We start from the raw sequence: 22,294 nt of genomic DNA, 5'->3' as shown, positions 1-22,294 counted from the left end.
TCCGCTTTCTGAAGGTTAGCTCAAAAATAGTATTTCTTTTTCTGTAACTTGAAGATTTTCTGAAGGTTAACAGGATTAACAGCGAAAGAGAATGTTTCACAAAACTACATGGGTAAAAAATAAATGTAATAAAAATTCCATTAACATAAACCAGCTTATTTATTCTGAAAATAAAGGTAACTTTTCAAGCCAAATGTATACGTAATAAAGATCAGTTCATCAAAAATTTCTGAAAAGGCTGATTTGACACTTTTTAGGTACACAGTTAAACTTAAAAACCCGAAGATATTTTTTCTTTTTTTTGGAAAGCCATCAAAATTTTAGTGCTTTGGTTTCTTTTTCTTAAGGCCACAATAAAACGAAGATAAAATTTGAAAATAAAAAAATAATTTCTGCCTCATTCAATAAAAGAATGAGACATTTTAGAATGTCATGCAAAGAATACCAATAAAAATAACAATTTGCAAAAAACTAAAAATACAATAATTAATGAACATAACAAACTTGCACCTACAAGAGTACAAAATATATAAAACGAATGAATCAAATGAAAAATAAATTAATAGGTAACAAGTTGAAGAACAAAAAGAATAGTATGGTTGTACTGATGAATGATGAAAGGATGGAGCTATGACTGCACTACCTTTAGAAGTATTTTTTTATAGTCGCCGGAAGTATCATCCTAAAAATAGAAATAAAAAGCAGGCAATAGATAAAAGAATTAGATCAACAGGAATAGCAATGAAAAAGTACAGAGAAAGGCAGCTCGATTTTTCAAACCGGTCAAGCGCTTGCACTTGGACGGCATGGAGTTCAAATGAAATACAAAAATAATACTTAATGACAGTTATTGGTATTTTGACGGTATAGAAGATTATGCATTTAACACAAAATTAACACTAACTTAAAACAAAAATAAAAAATTTGCGCAGATAAATTGAATGCGAATAATCAGATGCGCGGAGTCTGAATTGTTGTTGCATAGAGAGCTATGTTGGAATCAAGTTATTCCAAAAGTTTTTGTAAGAGAGAGCTTGTATCTCCGCCTACATCATCCTAAACAGACAGAAACAAAGAAGAAACGTACGTGTCAATTCTACCATTAAAAAAACATTTGTTGGTAGTGATAAGCGAAAGTACACTACAACTATTTGGCGAGAGCCTGTGATGTACGCTTCTACGATTGAGGACTGGAGTCAAAGAGAGCTGTTCTTTTTTATATTTCATAAGATGATATCTGTTCTTTTTATTTTGATTGATCCAAAATAAGCCAAAAACAAATTAATGCAAGCCTTTAACCAGTGATGTTAAAAATCCAAAACTTCAAAAACTGTAGATTTTTTGAGGAGAAAGAATCAAGTCTATTACTTTGTTCCCATTTTTCCCGGTAATTATCTTTTCACCAGCAAGAATATAATATAACTACATCCCCCTTGTAAAACTTTTCAAGACAAGCTGATGAGATTTTCGTATTTAGATTCAGATGAGGGAGGAAACCTAAAAAAAGGTTGCTTGAGTTTGCTATTGATTTGTATGGATGCATTGCAGGAAAAATATCATACCATTATACTGCCATCCAAAGCAAGACCACCGTAAGTCCATTCAAGATTCACAAAAATTATTTTTTGTAAGAGTACCTGAGCACTTACTTACTTGCTTCTTTCTTTCAGTAATAGTTCCAGATACTATAAAGCGGTTACCCTAAAGATGTAAAGGACAAATGTTTGCTGGTTTTCTTGAACTAGAACATTTTGTCAGGGAAATAATGGAATAAGTCTAGAATGGTGCTACGGTGTTGTTTTTGTGGGTGAAGGGCATCATACTCTGACAGCCCAGTTATGCAACAAAATGACCCAAACTTACAGAGTTTCCTCACCTTCCTGCATTCATCTTTCTTTTCAGAGGTTCTGGGCAGAGATGCCAAAAATGCCCAATTGCAGGATTGGGCCAATGATGGCTTCCAACAATGGAAGCAAATCGAAAATAAAGCCATCAGGCAAAAATACAAGCTTGCAGCAAACTGTCAGTATTTAGGAACTTTCTGCACCCTTGGTATTAGGATTAGCATTGTGAGTTCAATTTGGCCTGCATGGGAGTAACATAACTTTTATTTCTTCTTTAAATTGTCGATTCTAAACGATTTTTTACTACATTTTAAATTGACAGCAACATCCAGAACTTATTTAATTACCCGGATGATGAGAAAAGATCTACTTGGGAGAAAGAGAAAGAAAATACTTACAGCAATCCACGATTCCAAAGTTTGGCCGTATTTTTCCTCGAAAGCAGCTTTAATATCACCAAGATCTATTTCTGACCGGGAGACGATGATCCGAATTAAAGTTCTGTCATCAGTTCCAGCTCCAGCCATACTATCATGCAATCTTTCTGCAAAGTACGTCACCTTGCTCCTTACAACTTTGGCTACAAAACGAAAATGAGACATCATTTTATAATGTATGAAGAATAAGTAAACAGATGTTTAAGAATTCATTATTACAAAAAGGTTTTCCTCCAGGCTGATACATTTTGAATATAAGGATCGTATGGGTGGTATATCTCTAATGGATTGCAATATTGACAAAAGAATGTCTGCAACTAAACAAAATTTCGAACTTCATATTTTTAAAGAAAGTTTGGGTTTATCGGTTGTTGAACTTCATTTTTTGAGTACCGTCATCAATGATTGATGCAGTTAGGCTGATTCTAGTTGAACCTATCCAATTGACCTCCCTTAATGTAAACAAAATTGGACTACATTTTGCAATTAGGAACTAAAATTTCCAGCTCAGTTTGGAGACAAAATATGTTCTGTTTGTTTTCTTATGCATATAAGTGTTTTTGCGGATGAGCCAGAAACTGTGGTTCCTCATTGCAAAATAAAGTGTAATTGTTCCTTGCATTTGCAAAAACAGCTCCCTAGAAAACTTACAGCCAAAACAATTAACTCTGGAGACTCACAAGGCAATCTTTTGTTTTTTTCCCTGTCTTTTCTTGCGGAGGCATTTTAATTTAATGTGCTTTACAAATGCAATTCTTACCAATGGCTAGAAGACCTTTGCCAACACTGCCAGAAAATTCGCTACTGATGGCTTCTTCAATATCATGTCCTGCAATGACTGCGTATTGGTTGAAAACCTCTCGCAGGTGATTGTAGCTGCGCGTGGCCAGTACGCTGTTGAAGACCGATTCATCAGTTCCCCAACTTTTTTCTACGCCTGTTGATTAGAATTTCATTTAAAGACTGAAATCAAGTGCTAGGGCTACTTTTGGTTACTCAATTTTACAAGAATTAATAGATCACTCTTATGTTTTAAAAAATTGCATTAATTGAGTTTGGGCCATGAAGCAGGTTTGGATAAAAAACCAAGTTCCTTACTCGTATGCAAGTGATGTTTCATGACTCTCTGATAAGTCTCAGATTTACTTACAGGGTTTTCAAACTAAAGAGAAAAAGATTTTGATAGTGGTTGGAGCTGATTCAGTTAATTGGACTGCATTTTGCAATTTGGACCTATAAATTCTGGCTCATCTGGAAAAACTCTTATGTGCATAGGGTAACTAATGGCACATACGTTGTTTTTAAACCAGGCCAGAATTTATAGTTCCAAATTGCAAAATGCAGTCCAATTATGTGTTGTGAACTATAGGATAAACTAAAAATAAGAAAATTGGTGACAACAGAAATTCAAAATTTGAGGTCAGGAAGAGGCCATTACAAGGATTTTATCTATTAAAATGTCTACTAATCACCAAAGTATGCTATAAAGAAAAATTCATTTTCACTCATTGGCGAATGGAACTTTGAACTAAAGCTTGGTGTTTTGATTCCTTAATATACATCTATATTTTAGACCTCAATGGCTTAAGTCAAAAAAAAACATACATCTATTGGGACATGTTATAATGTTTTATTATGTTTTAATTTTTAAATATACACTGGCCGAAATATCTCCTTGATTCTCCATGAATATGTTTGAATAAGAAGAAAAAATGCAAAGAAAATATTGAGGAAAACTTTTGAAAAGGCACACAACTTTTGAAAAAATGTAGGCAGATATTTGCAACGTAATAATCAGAGATACATATCTTCTGACATTAGGCATCAATATAGTTTCAAAAACTGACTAAAATTAGCTTTCATCCCTCATTTCTTAAAGCCGCTCTTCTGGAAAGTATCTGGGAGGCTAAAGAGATTTTTCAAAAATGCATCTCTTGAAGATTAAGAAGCTGTCTGAATCTCTTGTCTGTCTGCCAAAAAAATTAAAGTCATAATTAGAACTCCTGATGAAATTCGAAAGGGACTTGATGATGATCTACTTACGAGATTTGCATCCAAAAAATGAAAGACATGGGTTGATTAAGAAAAAGAAAGGAATTGAAAGAATTGCCTTGAAACTTGTTTAGAAAGCAATGTTCTTCATTCGTTTTTTATAAAGAAACTGGAGGTATTTTAATGATTCCACCATTGTTTTTGGGAGGGGGGGGAGTGTAATCTTGGAATATTACTTGAAAAGAAAGACTCCTATAAAAAAAGCGTGTAAGCTGCGACGAACAGCTCATGGTGATATTAAGCATTAAAGGATCATCATTAAAAATTTATGAAAACTCACTCCATCTCAATAAAAACAGATCATAAAAGCAGGACTGACCATGGCATTTTAGAGGTGATTCCTGTGCTCTCTCTTCTAATAAATTCTTTTTTTCTTTTCAGTATTTTCACATTTCAGACACTAGTAGTAAGAGAGAGCCAATAAATTAGGAGTAAAGATAAAATACTTCCTCAGGAAAAGAGAGTTATTAAAACAGAGGGAACAAAAAAAGCTTACAGTGAGAACGATTATTAAAACAATCAAAAAGCTGAGAGAAGGGCAAGGTTGACCATTAGTATGAGTCAGCAACAACAGTGATAATTACATACTGCGAAGAGGAGGCTTGAGTTGAAACCATTTCTTTAATTAGTTTGTGGCATGCTTTCAGGCTGTTAGCTGGTTGTTGTGGACATCCCTTGTCTCCACAGAGAAATTATGATAGTTCAAATCCAAAACCAATTTGAATAAAAGCCTGACACAAACTTATTTTTTAGAGCAAATGTTTTTGTCTGGTTCCTCAAGTCATATGAGTGAATCAGTCACTTGGATGGAAAATCAGAAATAGCACTAAAAATTACTATTTTATTTCTTATTTATTTATTTTTGCTATTTCAAAGAACCTGCACTCTCACAGTTAATAACTAATACATTCCCTCATTTCATCAGGTGTTCTGTAAATATAGCACTAAAACTTTAGACTTCATTGTCTAGAGATTGACTGAAATGAGAAATAGCTTTCTTTCAAATACAAGCTGGAGCAGACAAATCGATGATAAATGTTTTTCTTGAAATATTACAGCTGAGGGAGGTAAAAAAGTTATTCCCACTTTTTGACCTGATCCCCTTTGACCTGACTCTTTGATTCCCTCCCCTGGGCTCCCAACCAAAATTCCACTCAAATTTTTTTTAAATAGTCAGTATCATTATTAAAATCCGTCATTCAAACATAAGTGGTTCATTGATGCTATAGAAATAAGTACAAAGTATAGATGTCATCTTCACTACAATGTACAATTCTGCTAAAAAGTACATTTATGAATTTGACTCAATATTTATTGTTCAGATTAGTTTCTCACAAATATTCAAATAATCCAAAAAGCCTCAAAAGTCAGCAAAGACTATCCTATTAAAGTCTCTGCTTGAATTCTTGCCAATTCTCTCACCTAAAACTGTGAACTGAATAATTAGAGAGGACAAGCGAAGAGAAAAGAGAAAACGAAACAAGACAAAGCAGGGGAGCTAAGAATAAATGAAATAAATAGACTGCTCCAACCACAGCCCACATGTAAGCCAGAGTAAGGTTGAGGATGCGAGATTCACAGATTTTATGGTCACAACACAATGAGGTGACCTTGAACTTACAAATATTTTTAATTAGAGGCAGACACCTGGTAATTACCACCAGTCAAGTGGCACATATGCGACCTTGCTGATAGGAGAGAAAGGTCTCAGCAGAAGAAGAGTATTCAGGCTCCTAAATTCAAGTAAACTTCATTTTGAAATGACAAACAACATGAAATAATGAAAGTGCCATTAGTTTTCCTAGGAAGATACGTGGTTTTATGAATAGCTGCAAAATGTAGTCTAAGTGAAGATTTAGAGAGGTTTGTTCAAATAATAGCAAATGAAACAAATGGACCTAACCTATCTCAAAATTTCAGACGTTGTCTTTAAAAAAAGAAACATATCATTACCAGCGGCATGCAGATCTTCAGCATCTTTCAGAACTTGAGCCTGATCCACATCAACGCTTTCATCTCGATTGGCCTGAAATCAGAAGGGGGAAAAAAAATGAGAAAAAGGCAAAAAAAACTTGTTAAAAATTGTGGCAACATAGACTGTGATCCAAAGTTTACATACATAAGTTTGAGAGCTGTTGGATTGAACACAAACTCCAATTAAAAATAGAAAAATAAACTAGTTTTAAAAAATGATGAAGAACAGAACACTTAAGGAGGACAGACACTAACTTCCTATCACAATTTTTTCCGGAGGAAGGAAAATAATTACAGGCTAGAAATTCATAACATTCCTTGAAACCTCATTTAGCTATCTGACTCTAGAATAAGTAAGAAGCATTCAAGGGAATTTCAAGTCAAGGAAGCGCGAAAAAACATCTCGAAATTGCAGCTACAGTCATTACATTTAGGGAACATTTTTTGCATAAATATCTAAAAATATTCTATAATAATTGACATGAAGAAATATTAATTACATTAGTTTAAATAAAATTAGGCAAGGGGAGAACTTTGGAAATTGAGTAATTTAGTTTTTTATTTTTAACACTGACATCTAAGTCTTAAAGCTGTGCGTACTGGATAAGTTTCATATGAAATGTTAATTGCAAACCAAAAAATTCTTATGGATAAAGCAGCCTAGCTTCATAACAATCAACTATAGATGGATGCCATCAATATCATTCATATATCATCATATATATTCATATATTCATCATATCATTCTGATAAAGAAATACAGATATGAAAGACATGTGCTGTACCTGAACAAGAGAGACCAAAAGTCTTTGAAAGTGGCCAGATGTATCACCTTTCAGATCTTTCTCCAATGACTTCTCGTATTCTGAAATAATAAAATCTAACATGAGTAAAAAAGCTTCAATATGGACAGCTAATGCAAATTTTTGTGAAATGAGTGCCATAAAGATTAAAGAGAGAGAGACAACCTCTAAATATTATTTCTGACTTACTCAAATGGTTTATCCGCTTGTCATCATGCAATGAACCAAAACATTTTGAGATTTAGATTTCAACTTTGACAGTTCAAGGAAGTTTGATTTCCGAGAACAGTAAAGCAGCAATGAGTGAGAACTTTCACAGCAAGATTTTACTTGAGAATTAGTACATGGCAATTATACAGGGGCAGTTTTAAACTCAAGAGCCTCTTTTAAGTTACAAGAGGGAGTAAAAATAAAATGTAGAAAAAATGAAAAAAAAAAAATACAAAATGAATATAATGCCCTGAATTAAAATTTGGAACTTTTATTTCCATGAATTAAACAGCAACCACTGATAATGAATCAACAACTAACTACAGATAAATGGTCTCTCTTTTCAATTACATCAAGTTGTTAAACATCAAAGTAAACGAGAAATAATGATGATTAAACAATGGAACTCAATTCAATTCCATTTATTTATTTTCTTCAGTTTGAAATGTACATGTACATTTCGACGGTGAAACTACCAAACCACGTATCTCGGTTTGCGACGTCGCAGACTTCCTGTCATACTTTATTTTTTAAATGAAAAACTACTTAACATCCAGTCTTGAAAATTTCTGTGATTTTTCCTCTTTGTGCGGAGAAAATTCCGTGAAAATTTCAAGGAATGATATTGATTTGGTCTACTTCAAAAAAATAAAATGTGAGCGTAGATTTTTAAACACCGCAAACGAGATACGTGGTTTGGTAGTTTTACCGTCGATTTGTTGCATGTGCATTTGTACAGGTACAATGTACAACTTGTTCTGGTATTCGCTCAGCAAAATAAATTGTAAAAACATTAAATGGTACATTGTTGAATTACCTTTTTCATAGAAGGAAGCAATGGTTTTTATTCCGTAGTTGCTCAATGTGCACAAAATTTCGATGATGGCTCCTTCGTCTGTGCCAAGTCCAGCAATAGCATCATGAAGTTCTTTGGCGTAGTACAAAGGCAATGGTGTGAGCAGAGCAAGGATAACTCGCTCAAATTTTCCACTCAATTCACTTTTCAAATCATCGATCAGATCCTGAAAAGGATTGAAGATTGTTAGATTATGAAAAGATGCAGGTTGATGCTCTTGTATTTAAGAGTAAGTACATCATTAAAAGTCTGAATTTGTTATCCCAGCTAGATTATAAATTGTAAATTAAGATACATTCCATTTTTCTTCCCTCTGCATACTAAGTTGAAGTACTGCAGCTCCTCAATTACCTGGTTGTAGGTACAAGACATAAAAAGGATTCAAATAAATTTGCTGTGGTGATAGTGTGACATATCTTCCAAATGGTGAACCTGGGTCAAATTTGAAAGGTCAAACTTCAGGCCAAAATGAATGATGTCAATAAGTAAGTATACACAGTTCAAACTCTACCTATAACATTCTCCTCAGAGAAGGCAGCAATTTTTTAAAATCTTCATCTATTATTTTGGATGAACTTTGAGGAATGCTTTCAGGAAGGCAAAAGTAAGCTTTTGAAACAGAATTCCTCCAATAAAAATAAAATTACATAAAAAAAATGTATATAAAACTTTTGGCCTTGATTAGTTTAGTATTGATGGAGAATTAAACAAAAATATTAGAGAAAAATGGCAGTTGAAAAAGGTGGACTGTTAGGAAGCTTTAGGCGATAATGATATTGATTATACTAAACACTTACTTTTCCGTACAGGGTTTTGAAAGCCTCTGCAATTTCGAGACGTTGCACAATGCCTCGTCTACCCAAGACTTCAATGATTGCAGCCTCATCTGTTCCAAATCCCTTCATCGCTTTGCGCAAAACCTCTGCATCTGCATTGGCATCAAATGGGTTGGCAGGGTAAATAGTGGGGGTACACTGGAACATATCATTGTAAAAGATTAAAACTGGAATGGTTGACAAATATTTTGAGAATGAACATTTAAGAGTCCACTGAGTATGTTGACCGGAAAAAAATTTGAATTCAAAATGGGATTGAAAAATGAAAGATTTTTTTTTTTCATGCTAAAATAGAGAGAAAAGAAATGTTAATAAAATATTGAAGGAGTCAACAAGTAAAATTAAACCATTCAAAATTCGATAAAAAAAACACAAGTAAAAACAGAGAAGACCCACATGACCACTTCCTGGAAAGAGTAGCATTGGGAAAATTTCCTGCATTCCTGGCTAGGAGATATGAATGATTATTGTCACGGATTATGATAACTACTTGTATGAAGACAAAGTAGTATTTGAAAATTATTTTTGAAAGAAAATGTTCCTGTGCTTGTTTGAATTTGAACTTCCTGATGCAAAACCAATTCCTTTCAATGAAGATAAAGAGCTGACATGCTCTACAATCACAGTCAAGGTTTTAATTACAATCTTTATGACTTTGCTTAATGGTCCATGCTAATCACAACTAGGAGGGTATTGTCACAAGTTGAAACGCATGTAAACATTTGAGATGACATCATAAATAGGTCATTAAAAATGCTATAATAGCTGCAGCTGTGGATCGCAGTAACAAAAACTCTCCCAATAAGCTGCTAGTTTAAAGTCTTAGAGCATTCTGGAGTCAAGCAATCAGTACCCTGTTATGACTGCTCCTCTTTCCTCACTGATTGAGTTTTCTCTTAAATTTGTCTCATCGTAGATGACACGATCATCACTTGCCCATTCAAGAAAACTCAGCATAGCACTGTGCTGAGTTTTTTTCCTGGTAACACAGCAACAATCTAAATTCGGCGATTGGTTCATTCAATGCTGTTTTTTCTTGCGTTAGCAAGATGTTCCTCCCTCCCTCGTGGACAACAGACCACACGACAATAAGGACAGCCACAGGAAGTTCAACTATGGTGTTTTTTTTTCTCCTGAGAAATTTGAAGAAAAATTCTGTGGTACTTAAATTCCTCTTCAGACAGAAAAAGAAAGATCGATGAGAAAAGTAGAAAACTAACCTTGTACGGGTAGTATTGAGACATTTTGATGAAGTGTAGAAGTTCCTCTGTAAACACACAAATTGAAGAGAACACTGCAAGTGCACTGCGGCGGTAAGCGGCCTTCAAAGAATTTGGAGTTGACGCACTGACGAATTTCAGAGGCACCGATTAGATAAAGGGGGCGACGCGAGGGAAGGACTTCCAGCGACTGGAATGGACTCAACGATCTTGGAGAAGAGAACCACAACTGAGAGAAGAGAGAGAATCCACGGCTCGAGCGACACACCCAACAAAGCGTAAGCTCCAGACACTTAGGTCATGAATCGTGACTCATCCGTTGGAGGATGTAACCGGCGCGGCGGAGGAAATAATGAATGATGGGTAGTAAAAATAACTTCGCAATGCAATGTTGCTGAGCTGAATCTGCGCGAGTTCGTTTAGCTTGCAGAAATGAGTGATAAAAACATAAACAAACAAGGTCGGCAGCTCACTCGTCTCTCATTGGTGGAAGATGATGAAAGATTTTAGCCAACTTATGAAAAAAAAAGTACACTATCCAGTTCTCGCCAATCCCTGATTTCAGTCAGGCATTATACATTTAGACAGTGATAAGAGGTTCAAATATTAAATTCTCGTTCATATCTTTGCAGTTCTGATAATTCATTGAATCTATAACACGAGAAATGAATAACCGTGAGCCGTGGACGCTGTTATGTTAACCATGCTGTTAGGGATCTTGGAATGCTTTGAGGCGCGAAAGTTTAAAAAAAGTCTTATCAGCTATCATCGGTTTAGTACATATTAAAAGTATATACACAAGAATCGAAATGACGGATTTTCTGTCTCACTCTAAACGTACGCAAACTCATTCGGCGTGGACTCCCACATTTTATTAATAATTGATCTTATTGCTGATGAATAATAAATAAAAATAAAATAAAAAATACAGTGATTTTTTATCCAGATTTGAAAGAATTTCTGTGCAGTTTTGTGGCTTCTTATTAGAGAAAAGCTCGTAGGTGTTATGAAAATGGGCCCGAATTTTCATCGAAGAAAATTTCGTGAATGCGTAATCGTGCGTTTATTTCATAACAAATTTTGGTGAGTTTTGGCTCCATTCCATTTTGAGGCCAAGCCGCAGTCGTGCGGGTGGACGATCGCCGATCATGCACCTTGGTTGCCAAATAGCGAGATAAATTTTTCTCATTATTTATACAGATTTTTTCGGGAAGACGCGCAACCGTCGCGACGACGCGCGAAGCTACGTAATATAATGCAATCAAGTCTAATCTGGCAGCATTGCGTATGCCTCCCACGCAATGGAAGAGCACGCTTTAATAAGTCTTTGAACGACTTCAAAGAAATTTTGTTCTATACCTCAACAGGACGGACTATGAGAGGGTTTCCCTACTTAAACGTGGATTCTAGCGATCAATATTTACTTACATAGGCCCAGTTCTCGCGTTTTTTTTTTTCGTACAATTTTTTTACAGTTATTTTTGATTCAGTAATCAAGGTAAATAAAAAGCTGACCGCGATTTTTCATTCACGATTTTTGGCTTATAGAAAATTTAAACCTTCCTCAAACATTTTACAGAAAAGGTTAATACGTTTGGGGGGGGGGGGGGGGGGGGGGTTGGACGATGGAATCGACTCTCAAAAACAGTTTCAACAGCTTGACCCAGCGTTTCCTTGTAGCAAATCTTTTTGCGATATTCAACGCTGTGCGTAAAAAAATTCGTAAAAAAATGCGTTAATAAGTAGGTAATATTAGGTCAGTTTTTTTATTCAATCATTTTTCTATCATGTTTCATCACTTATTTTTATTTGTATATTTTTTAATTTATTTTAAAAGAAAATAATTGAAAGCAGCACGAAGCCTTAAATCCATGTGCATTCTCCAATGTTATGCAAAGAATATGCTTTACAAACTTTAGAATCCGAGTTAGTTACGAATGGAACAGAAGAAGAAAGCAAAGCATCATGTAGGTAATGTTCTAGCTAAACGCGTCCGAAATTAAATTGAAAAATGATCGAAACATATATTTGATGAGGTGAATCAGCTAGCCTAGGCCGTGGGTACAGGGTCATTCATTTTATTGATAATATTGTTAGTGCCTCGACTCTGGTGCTTCTATACTTGGTGACCTTGGCATTTTAAAGCCCTGCTCCTATGGTTGAGGCGCAAGAGTGATTCTGAACGAGAGCGAACTTGAGATTCTCGGACTCAGAGCTGAGCCACAGTTGATGATGCGGGATTTCGACATCGGATGAGCTCGAGCAGGTAGCGCCTCCTTGCATACAGAACACAAGATGTAAACATTCACCAAATCCATGGTGTTTTTTTCTTCAATTCAAAAAACTCAAAAAGTCAAAAATTAGAAGAGGGGGGGGGGGAGGCTGCCGACCAAAACCATGGGTTTATCAGCGATACCAGAAAAATGTGCGGCCCAAGCAACACGATGCATTGAAAATATTGAAATATTTCGATTCAATGAAATAAAGTTGGATTTTTTCCATTGCAATATTCCCATATCAGTAGGTCAATCAATTAATGCGATTTTAAACAATCAACAAAATGAGTTCCATTTCTCAGCAAGATAGGCAATTTGCATGCAATGAAAAATTGCAACTAATTTCAACCGCACATTGCGATGGATGTCAATATGAGAGAGTTCCTTCAATTGGAAGATAAGCAACACACATAACACTCTGATGCAGTAGCAGTAGCGATTAGTTTACCTTGTGATTGCAATTTGTTGCGATCTGTAGGTTGCAAATACTTCGCGATAATTATATCTAGAGATCCACCGGCTCGAGTTCCTTGATTTCTCAGTATTGATTTTACAAGGCAACCAATAGGTAAGAATATAAAATTGAATATCTTGATTGGAACATTGTCCAACTTGGAAATAATGAAAATTCCATTCCATTGCGAAAAAATGGTTCTTTTAGGATTAAGTGCATCTTTCATATATTTTTGTTCTATCGATTTATATTTCCTTTCATCACACTCGGAAAAGTTGGGCTCAAATGTTGTGTGTTTCGAAAAGTGCAATCTCCGAGGTTTAAGAACGCTTATATTACACCACCGAAGTTTCACATTTCCGGCTACAAGGCTCATTTTAGGAACTCAATAACAAGCGTCAAAAAATTTCCCTCCGCCGAAAATTTACGTCAAACTTCGCAGGGTTTTTTTTTCGTTTTCATGTAACACCCCCCCCCCCCCCCCCTAAAACTGGGCACTGTTCGAAAAAAGCTATTTAATTATAATCTCTGTTGGAGAATCTTTGGCAACCAGCTTGCGCATGACTAATAACCAATTCGTCACCGGTTCTAAGAAACACCACGACACCTCACTCGATGGGTCCATTGATCTGAGCTGCCAAGTCAGTGCGTCAGATTGGACGCTTAATCATCAAGATTTTTTCATCAAACATTGAATAAAATCAAATACAACACTGAAGATCCAATATCCTGTTGTCCGTCATGTTAATATGTCACCGCAACTTTTCCACATACTGAGCACTTTGACCTTCATTTTTTGCGTGCGATTCAAAAGAGAGTCGGTGGGTCCCGTGAGCCTCCCGATTCATACTCGTGCGGTATCTGAAGTGCCTATCTACGTTACTTTCATCACAGGACTTTACACCCTGCATTATCGGTATAAAAAGAAATTCAACTGTACCGTAATTTGACCCTTACGGTTCGTCATATCTCTCCTTTAAGTGTTTAACATTTCAAGTTCGAGTATATTGAGCTATAAGTATGTTTATCACTCGCAGCATGTGTACTTACTTTAAACTGCCTGGGAAAATATGCTTTTCAAAGAAGGGGTGGACCGAGATCAACGGAGAGGAACCAACCCACATGAAGTTGAAACTGAGAAAAAGAGGTTTAAAGTTTTAGCTCTCCATAAGGCTCAAAAAAAAATTAATTTTAACCCCTCTCAACACAGACTATTTTTTTTTTCTCGACTTTAGTTTTTGGCTGGAAAATACATACGACTATAGTGAAACATAAAAAAATTCTTAACTCATTTGTTTTCAAAATGTATAGGTTGGTTCCTTTCTGATGATCTCGGTCCAATTAAGTACTTGTAAAGGGTGAAATTGAGCTCACGCTGGATTTCTTTAACTCCAACGCGTTTTTTGACAGTAGAAGCTATATCTAATACCTAACGAAATTGGCGACGACCGGCTAAGTCTCAGCCGGTCGTTGAATCTTTATTAGAGAGATATATTAATGTAAACATAGGTCTGAAAGCCGAAAATAACCTCTCTACAGGTTTATCATTGGGGTTTTTTGTGTGTGTGTAATTGAAATACAGGCCAATAAACGCAAAAATCAGCCTGATTATCACTGACGCTCTGGTGAAAGAACAACATTGAACTTTAAAAAACCACGAAAGATTGTCATTTTCGGCTATCAGACCTGTTTATACAATGATAAGGAAGTTTTCCACCAGATATCTTAGAATTTTTGGATGTATAAGATGAAAATTTACTCGCATCAGCTTCTGTTTCTTGTTTTCATTGCATTTTCGATCGACTAGTGCGCGACCTCCGGTTGTCGCGAAACGCAGATGAGCGCGTCCAAGAGTGCAGGAATGCTTCACGCATTGCGCCCAACACAGTGCGGTCGCCGCGCCGGTCGACGCGACAAGCGTATTAGCGCCTACAAGAGTCACTGAATACTTCACGCATTGCGCCAATGGACCACTAGACAAGGTACGAATTTCAGCATTCTGATACATGAGTCTTGTCCAAAATTTCACGAAAAACACGATACGCACAACGAAAATTACCGAAATCAACTCCTTACGAAGATATTTAATGATTCTTGATGCGTGGATTCAAAGCACCCGCTCATGAAAACTCAATACTCTACGTGATTCACATGGCGCGCTAAACGTTTATCATGACAGTCTCTGCGATATAAAAATCTGGCAACCTCAATCTTGACGCTTTGGCTCAGCTACAGCAAATTGCTTATAGTTTGAAAAGCACATGGTGGGAAATGAACATTGCTCGATTGAGCAGCTTGCTGAAACCATTGTAGTGCGCGATTTGACTCACGTAGAGTTTTGAGTTTCATGTGAGCAGGCAGTTCAAATTCCTCGTAACCAATGTGAAATAAAAACGTTAATATCTTCGTTAGGAGTTGGTTTTAGTGATTTTCGTTGCGCGAGTCGTATTTTTCGTGAAATTTTGGTTAAGAAACATGTATCAGATTCCTTTAACTCGTGCATTGTCTAGTGGTCCATTACAGGGCGCTGATCGGCGAGAAAATCATATTAGCGGCTATAAGACTGTAGGAATACTTCCCGCACCGCGCCAAACACAGTGCGGTCACTAGTCGGTATGAAACACATATGGGCAATTCTACGAGAACTGTCCAATTTAACCTCCAAAAAACTAAAAATTCAATTAGATTATTTTAGATATCTCCACCACAGTATCTCGTAAACCGGAAGTCACAAATGAATAAATGTGCGGTGTATCACATAGGAAATTTTGTGCTCTTCATAAAAGGTCAGTTTCCATAGGATTGATTGTTTTTGAGATATCAAAGAAAAACTGGTCCACACCTTTTTTCAAAATGGTCGCCTTAGCGGACAGCCGACCCCGGTAAACTTCAGATACGTTGTTCTGGTGGCCGATTGCAACATGTTTCCGCAAAAAACTTTCTATTTTTTATAATTTTCTCCGATTGCCCTTTTTTAGAGCTCATTTGAATGGACTAAACATGCAATTATTAAATCTTACTCTACGCGTTTGGAAAATCAATGTAAGTATATAAATGAGAATGGAGGTGAGCGTGTGGCCGGTTCCGCTAAACGTCATCTACTAAGGAAAAAAGTTCAGTTGAAAGGACTAACTTTCTTTCACGTTGAATAACGAACATTGTCGTTTCAGGTAGCCGAACTTTTCCGCTCATAAACGACCTTATAGATTTGGCTAACCGAACTTTCCGGTCATAGGGACTAAAGTTTGGATTCTATGACCGAAAATTTCGATTGCCTGAACCGAAAAAGTGCGGTGTTAATTATGGATCGAACTTGTCCTCTCCATGTATAATCGAGCCAACGTATTATGTCGGTTTTCTTCAAGAGTCTATTTCATAGGCACTGTGTTTTTCCTTAATAAGCCGCAGCTTACATGCTAGGTACGTGCTTATTCGTTTACTGAGAGCGGTAGAACAGGTAGCAAGGGTAGCAAGAAGAGAAAGAGATTTAAAAAGAAATCAGTCGAGTTCTGTCAAGTGTGTCAACTGCTTGGGATAAATGGTGATGCTGCACTGGTAGGACGTGCAGTTTTGCGAGTTAGCACGTCGACAAATCAGTTACTTACGTAACGAATCGCATCGCGCGGCATGCACTCGGTAACGTTGCCAATTTTTGAGGAATCGTATGAAGTGTTTCGTTTAAAATCGCGATTTTTACTCGAAGTCCGTCTACACCGGTTTGCGGCGCACCGGCAAGTGTCAATCTTATCACAAGGTTTCGTAAGGAGGGATTTTCATACCTATTACTTTACGTACACACCTTTGAGCAGTGAAAGCTGCGAATATAATAAGGAAAAGGGAGGACGAAGGGAGAAGAAATATTTTAAAAAGTTAGGAAGTATCTATCTACTTTTTAAATAAAAATGAAGTAGACTTTTAATATTACTAAATCGATATAAATAGAGAGGGGTTTCGGATCAAAATGAATGTGAAAACAGCTCAAAGGCAAGTTGACCAACTCCAACTAGAATAGTCCCATAATTCTGTAGGTAGGTGACGTAAAAACCTTTCAATACTTGTCGCAGGTTTTTTTTCTTCTTATTCTCCTTAAAATACGATCTTAAAATCACCTACTTCATAACATTGAAATTCAGCTGGCTACGAACAATCTCACGCGAGAGTTGATGAGTTGCGCAGTTCGGGAACTGGACAGTTCGCACTTTCGCCATTATCCGGCGATGTTTTTGCCCAGTCCGTGAAATTGGTAGCAATTCAATTCCAATACACACATTCGGCAAAAGCTCGTATCATACGATCAAAGTAGAGCTCCTACAGTGGCGTCACGTGAAGTCACTTCGAGAGCTATACTTTGATCGAAAGATATAGGCTAGAGGAACTGACCCACCGACGGATTTCATAACGATTACTACGCACGAAAATGATAAGTACCTAACACACAAGAAATTGAGGAAAATTAATACTTTATGTGATTCACGTCATGTAAATAAATTTTAAAATTGATTTTCTATCAATTTCTCTAAAGAGTGTTTCAAAGAACGACCCCGATCGATAGATGTGTAGATATTTTGAAAAGAGACATGATTAACTGATTAAGACAGGGCATTCCTCGGCAACGATATCCATCGAAGTTTGTTCAACACATATTTCTAAGGGTGGGTATAAAAAAATCCTTATCATGACTTGGATTTGGTAGCTATCTACCTTGCTTACCTCGGTTCAAAACTGGGAGCAAAAGGCCCACCATGAAAATCTGAAATTCGTTGCCAAATCAGAGAACGAGATTTTTCTTGGTAAAGAAAGGCTTGAGGGAAAAATGGTTCTCCTACATAGGCATTCAGTTATTCGCGAGGTTTCTTAGGAATCTCTCAGAAGGGAGTGAAAGAAAGTGTCAGGCGGTTTCTTATATTTCTGAAAATTCGGCACGCACACGTGGAACACGAAAAGTTGCATCAAGGCGCCAAAATCAACTCAATGCAGCCTTTGCAAAGCCGGAGCATCTTCAATTTGCAAATGTCACGCAGGCAAAATACAAAAAAACTAAGACAGAAGCATTTACATAAAATATAAAAAATTCTCGTGGGAAAGTTAGAAAAACTGTAGATTTTTTTGGGAAAACCTGCTCTATACATATTAACTAAAATTATACAAAGTTACGACGATGACCTTGGCTTCCGATAGTGTTATGTATAATTATGAATAATAACGCCTCAGGAGCAATTTTGAGTTATTTCAACAAAACAAGATCAGGTTACAATTTCAAAGATAAATACTAAATCAAGCGCATGCATAGACAAAAGCTCTCATAATTTTCGATCAGAAAAAAGAAGACTTCTACTGGAAGAGGCGACAGGTCCCTATTCCCCATTCCGCAAATTATGACTGGAATTCAATGTTCAAGGAAGATACATAGGCAACTCAAGCTTCAAATTAAAATTTACTATTAAATTTCTCAAGATAAATAGTCCAGAGAAAGACGTATAGCTCCCACTTAGTGACAAAGATATCCAAGGGTAAATACCCCAATCAGTGCGACACTGTATAATAAATCCGCGGAATGACGAAAAAGTCTTAGGGCGGCACAACGAAATCCAAGAGGGAGGGACAGCTTTCAATACGTTCCGATGATTTCCGGAGAAGGACGTACAACTCTCAATATTGAACGATTAAATCAAGAGAGCAACTAGATTCTCTCGCGCGAGCAGAATAAAGCCAAAAAGGGTCGCACAACTCTCATAATGGCACCGTCAAATCCAAAAAAAAAAAACCAAAAACCTCAAGAGCGAAAAATCTAACCAAAAACTGGACGTGCAACTCTCAAAACGGCTATATGCGGTTGCAAAGCTTAACCAACGATTCAATGTGCTCAATTCCACCAGGTCATCCACAACTACTAAGTATGACTCAGCGACAAAAGCAATCCAGAAAGCGACGGACAACTCTCACGACGGCACGATGAAAACCGGAGAGGGACGTACAACTCTCACTACGGTACAATCAATCCAGAGAGGGACGTACAACTCTCACTCCGGGAATGTGGAGGTGCGATGCCCAACCGAACATTGAATATCCTCTTGCCCACCAGGTCATCCTCAATTCCTGCGGATCGCCTGAGTAAGGTGTCGTCCGTGGTCCGCAGAAAGTCATCCGCACAGCCTGCTGCTTCAATTCCGACTTGTCACCGGCATTCAGCAACTGGAAAAAGAAATGGACACAATTTTGCACAAGAAACGAGGAGCAGAAACAGCCGGTGGGAAAAGCAAAAGAAAAACATAAGAGGATAAGACTCACATTTTCGTGTTTGCGGCAAGGCTACATCGTGAGCTGGCCGTACACGCCTCAATAAGAGAACGTAGGCGTAGGGCAGGGAGAACTAAGCCATTCATGGACGTCGGTGATTCGAACAGGCCATCCCCATCGTTAGCCGTCCGCCGGACTCCCGTTTACAGCATTCTCCCGAGAGAGTCAACTCGGCGAATCGTCCACTTTATCTACGGCTCCATGTTCGTCCTGGCGTCAGCTCTGTGCAACTGCAACAAAATAGGAAGGAATTAGCATAAGGACTAAGGAAAAAAAGGACAATGAAATCCAGAGAGGGACGTGCAACTCTCACGACGACAAAATGAAATCCAGAGAATGACGTACAACTCTCACAACGGCACGACGAAATCCGAAGAGGGACGCACAACTCTCACTACGGCACAATCAATCCAGAGAGGGACGTACAACTCTCACGCCGGCACTGTGAAATCCGTAGAGGGACGCACGACTCTCACGCCGGCACTGTAAAATCCAGAGAGGGACGTACAACTCTCACTGCGGCACATCGAAATCCGGAGAAGGACGTACAACTCTCACTGCGGCACAACAAAATCCTGAGAGGGACGTACAACTCTCACTCCGGGAATGTGGAGGTGCGATGCCCAACCGAACATTGAATATCCTCTGGCCCTCCAGGTCATCCCCAATTCCTGCGGATCGCCTGACTAAGGTATCATCCGTGGTCCGCAGAAAGTCATCCGCACAGCCTACGGCTGAAATTCCGACTTTTCACCGGCATTCAGCAACTGGAAAAAGAAATGGACACAATTTTGCACAAGAAACGAGGAGCAGAAAACAGCCGGTGGGAAAAGCAAAAGAAAAACATACGAAGATAAGACTCACATTTTCGTGTTTGCGGCAAGGCTACATCGTGAGCTGGCCGTAAACGCCTCAATAAGAGAACGTAGGCGTAGGGCAGGGAGAACTAAGCCATTCATGGACGTCGGTGATTCGAACAGGCCATCCCCATCGTTAGCCGTCCGCCGGACTCCCGTTTACAGCGATCTCCTGAGAGAGTCGCCTCGGCGAATCGTCCGCTTTTTCTGCGGCTCCATGTTCGTCCTGGCGTCAGCTCTGTGCAACTGCAACAAAAAAGGAAGGAATTAGCATAGGGACTAAGGAAAAAAAGGACAATGAAATCCAGAGAGGGACGTGCAACTCTCACGACGGCACGATGAAATCCGGAGAGGGACGTACAACTCTCACTACGGCACAATCAATCGTGAGAGGGACGTACAACTCTCACTGCGGCACAACGAAATCCGAAGAGGGACGTACAACTCTCATTGCGGCACAACAAAATCCTGAGAGGGACGTACAACTCTCACTCCGGGAATGTGGAGGTGCGATGCCCAACCGAACATTGAATATCCTCTTGCCCACCAGGTCATCCCCAATTCCTGCTAATCGCCTGAGTAAGGTATCGTCCGTGGTCCGCAGGAAGTCATCCGCACAGCCTGCTGCTTCAATTCCGACTTGTCACCGGCATTCAGCAACTGGAAAAAGATTCGCCTGGAGAGAGTCGCCTCGGCGAATCGTCCACTTTATCTGCGGCTCCATGTTCGTCCTGGCGTCACTCTGTGCAACTGCAACAAAAAAGAAAGGAATTAGCATAGGGACTAAGAAAAAAAAGGACAATGAAATCCAGAGAGGGACGTGAAACTCTCACGACGACAAAAATAAATCCGGAGAGGGACGTGCAACTCTCGATACGGGAATGTAGCCTAGGCAACCACTGAATGATGCATACTCCAGAAGATGGACCCCATCTTTCGCCGTCCACCCAATCCAGAGAAGAACATTATCTTGAGAGAGTCGCCGCATCCGATCGTCAACCTCATCGTCGGCTGCAGATCCGTCTTGTCGTCAGCTCCGAGAATCTAAAACAGAAAAAAAAATATTTAGTATCATGGCCATGGAAGAGCAAGCGATGATATAATCCAGAGAGGGACGTACAACTCTCCCAACGACACGATGAAATCCAGAGAGGGACGTACAACTCTCCCACCGGCACTATGAAATCCGGAGAGGGACGTACAACTCTCCCAACCGTAAGATGAAATCCGGAGAGGGACGTACATCTCTCCCAACGGCACGATGGAATCCGGAGAGGGACGTACAACTCACCCAACGGCGCGATGAAATCCGGAGAGGGACGCGCAACTCTCGATGTGGGAATGTACCCTGGGCAACCGCTGAATGATGCACACTCTAGGAGATGGACCCCATCTTTCGCCGTCCGCCTGATTCCAGAGAAGAGCATTATCTTGAGAGAGTCGTTCTATCCCATCGGCAACCTCATCGTCAGCTGCATATCCGTCTTGTCGTCAGCTCCGAGAATCTGAAACAGAAAAAAAAATTGTTAGTTTCATTGCTATGGAAGAGCAAGCGATGATATACTCCGGAGAGGGACGTACAACTCTCCCAACGACACGATGAAATCCAGAGAGGGCCGTACAACTCTCCCACCGGCACTATGAAATCCGGCGAGGGACGTACAACTCTCCCAACCTTACGATGAAATCCGGAGAGGGACGTACAACTCTCCCAACGGCACGATGAAATCCGGAGAGGGACGTACAACTCTCCTAACGGCACGATGAAATCCGGAGAGGGACGTACAACTCTCCAAACGGCGCGATGAAATCCGGAGAGGGACGTGCAACTCTCGATACGGGAATGTGGCTAGGCAACCACCGAATTATGCATACTCCAGGAGATGGACCCCATCTTTCACCGTCCGCCCGAACCAGAGATGAGCATTATCTTGAGAGAGTCGCCCCATCCGATCGTCAACCTCATCGTCGGCTGAATACATATACGTCTTGTCGTCAGCTCCGAGAATCTGAAACAGAAAAAAAAATTGTTATTTTCATAGCTATGGAAGAGCACGCGATGATACAGGGTGTTCGAAAAGTCCCCCCCCCCCCTCTAACTTTTGACCTATTTTAGGTAGAGATAAACCGGCGGCCATTTTGAAAAATTAGGGTTTTTTAAAAAATCTAACGTCAAAA

At 38.6% G+C, this 22,294-nt stretch overlaps 1 protein-coding gene across 4 annotated transcripts; it reads right to left on the bottom strand.

The window, feature by feature from the left end:
- Nucleotides 1–135: 135 nt before the first annotated feature.
- AnxB9 (Annexin B9) lies at nucleotides 136–10,624 on the bottom strand. Of its 4 annotated transcripts, none has more exons than XM_019054095.2 (8): nucleotides 10,233–10,624; nucleotides 8,974–9,150; nucleotides 8,138–8,342; nucleotides 7,093–7,172; nucleotides 6,287–6,359; nucleotides 3,042–3,218; nucleotides 2,243–2,424; nucleotides 136–682 (listed from the first exon to the last, which is right to left on the bottom strand). In XM_019054095.2, exons 1-8 carry the CDS (start codon nucleotides 10,254–10,256, stop codon nucleotides 629–631), a joined length of 972 nt encoding a protein of 323 aa, XP_018909640.1. In that variant the 5' UTR covers nucleotides 10,257–10,624; the 3' UTR covers nucleotides 136–628. The 4 variants fall into 4 exon arrangements, with proteins under 4 accessions (XP_018909640.1, XP_018909641.1, XP_018909639.1 ...); XM_019054096.2 differs by having other exon boundaries at nucleotides 136–1,056; nucleotides 10,233–10,382; XM_019054094.2 differs by lacking the exon at nucleotides 10,233–10,624 and adding an exon at nucleotides 9,409–9,468 and having other exon boundaries at nucleotides 136–1,056.
- Between the last annotated feature and the right edge of the window lie 11,670 nt (nucleotides 10,625–22,294).

The sequence above is a fragment of the Bemisia tabaci genome, chromosome 1, assembly GCF_918797505.1.
Source record: "Bemisia tabaci chromosome 1, PGI_BMITA_v3".
Classification (NCBI taxonomy): Eukaryota; Metazoa; Arthropoda; class Insecta; order Hemiptera; family Aleyrodidae; genus Bemisia; species Bemisia tabaci.
The sequence above is the reverse complement of the archived record's forward strand: the minus strand, read 5'-3'. Positions and strand labels throughout refer to the sequence as shown.

What these genes read in the sequence shown, in the direction of transcription:
- AnxB9 (XM_019054093.2), bottom strand. Translation starts at nt 9,453, where the DNA reads ATGCAGGAAATTTTCCCAATGCTACTCTTTCCAGGAAGTGGTCAT. An exon ending in TCTTTCCAGGAAGTGGTCAT is followed by an intron (nt 9,151 to 9,408) that starts GTGGGTCTTCTC and finishes GATATGTTCCAG; the next exon opens with TGTACCCCCACTATTTACCC. An exon ending in TTTTGGTCTCTCTTGTTCAG is followed by an intron (nt 6,360 to 7,092) that starts GTACAGCACATG and finishes TTCTGATTTCAG; the next exon opens with GCCAATCGAGATGAAAGCGT.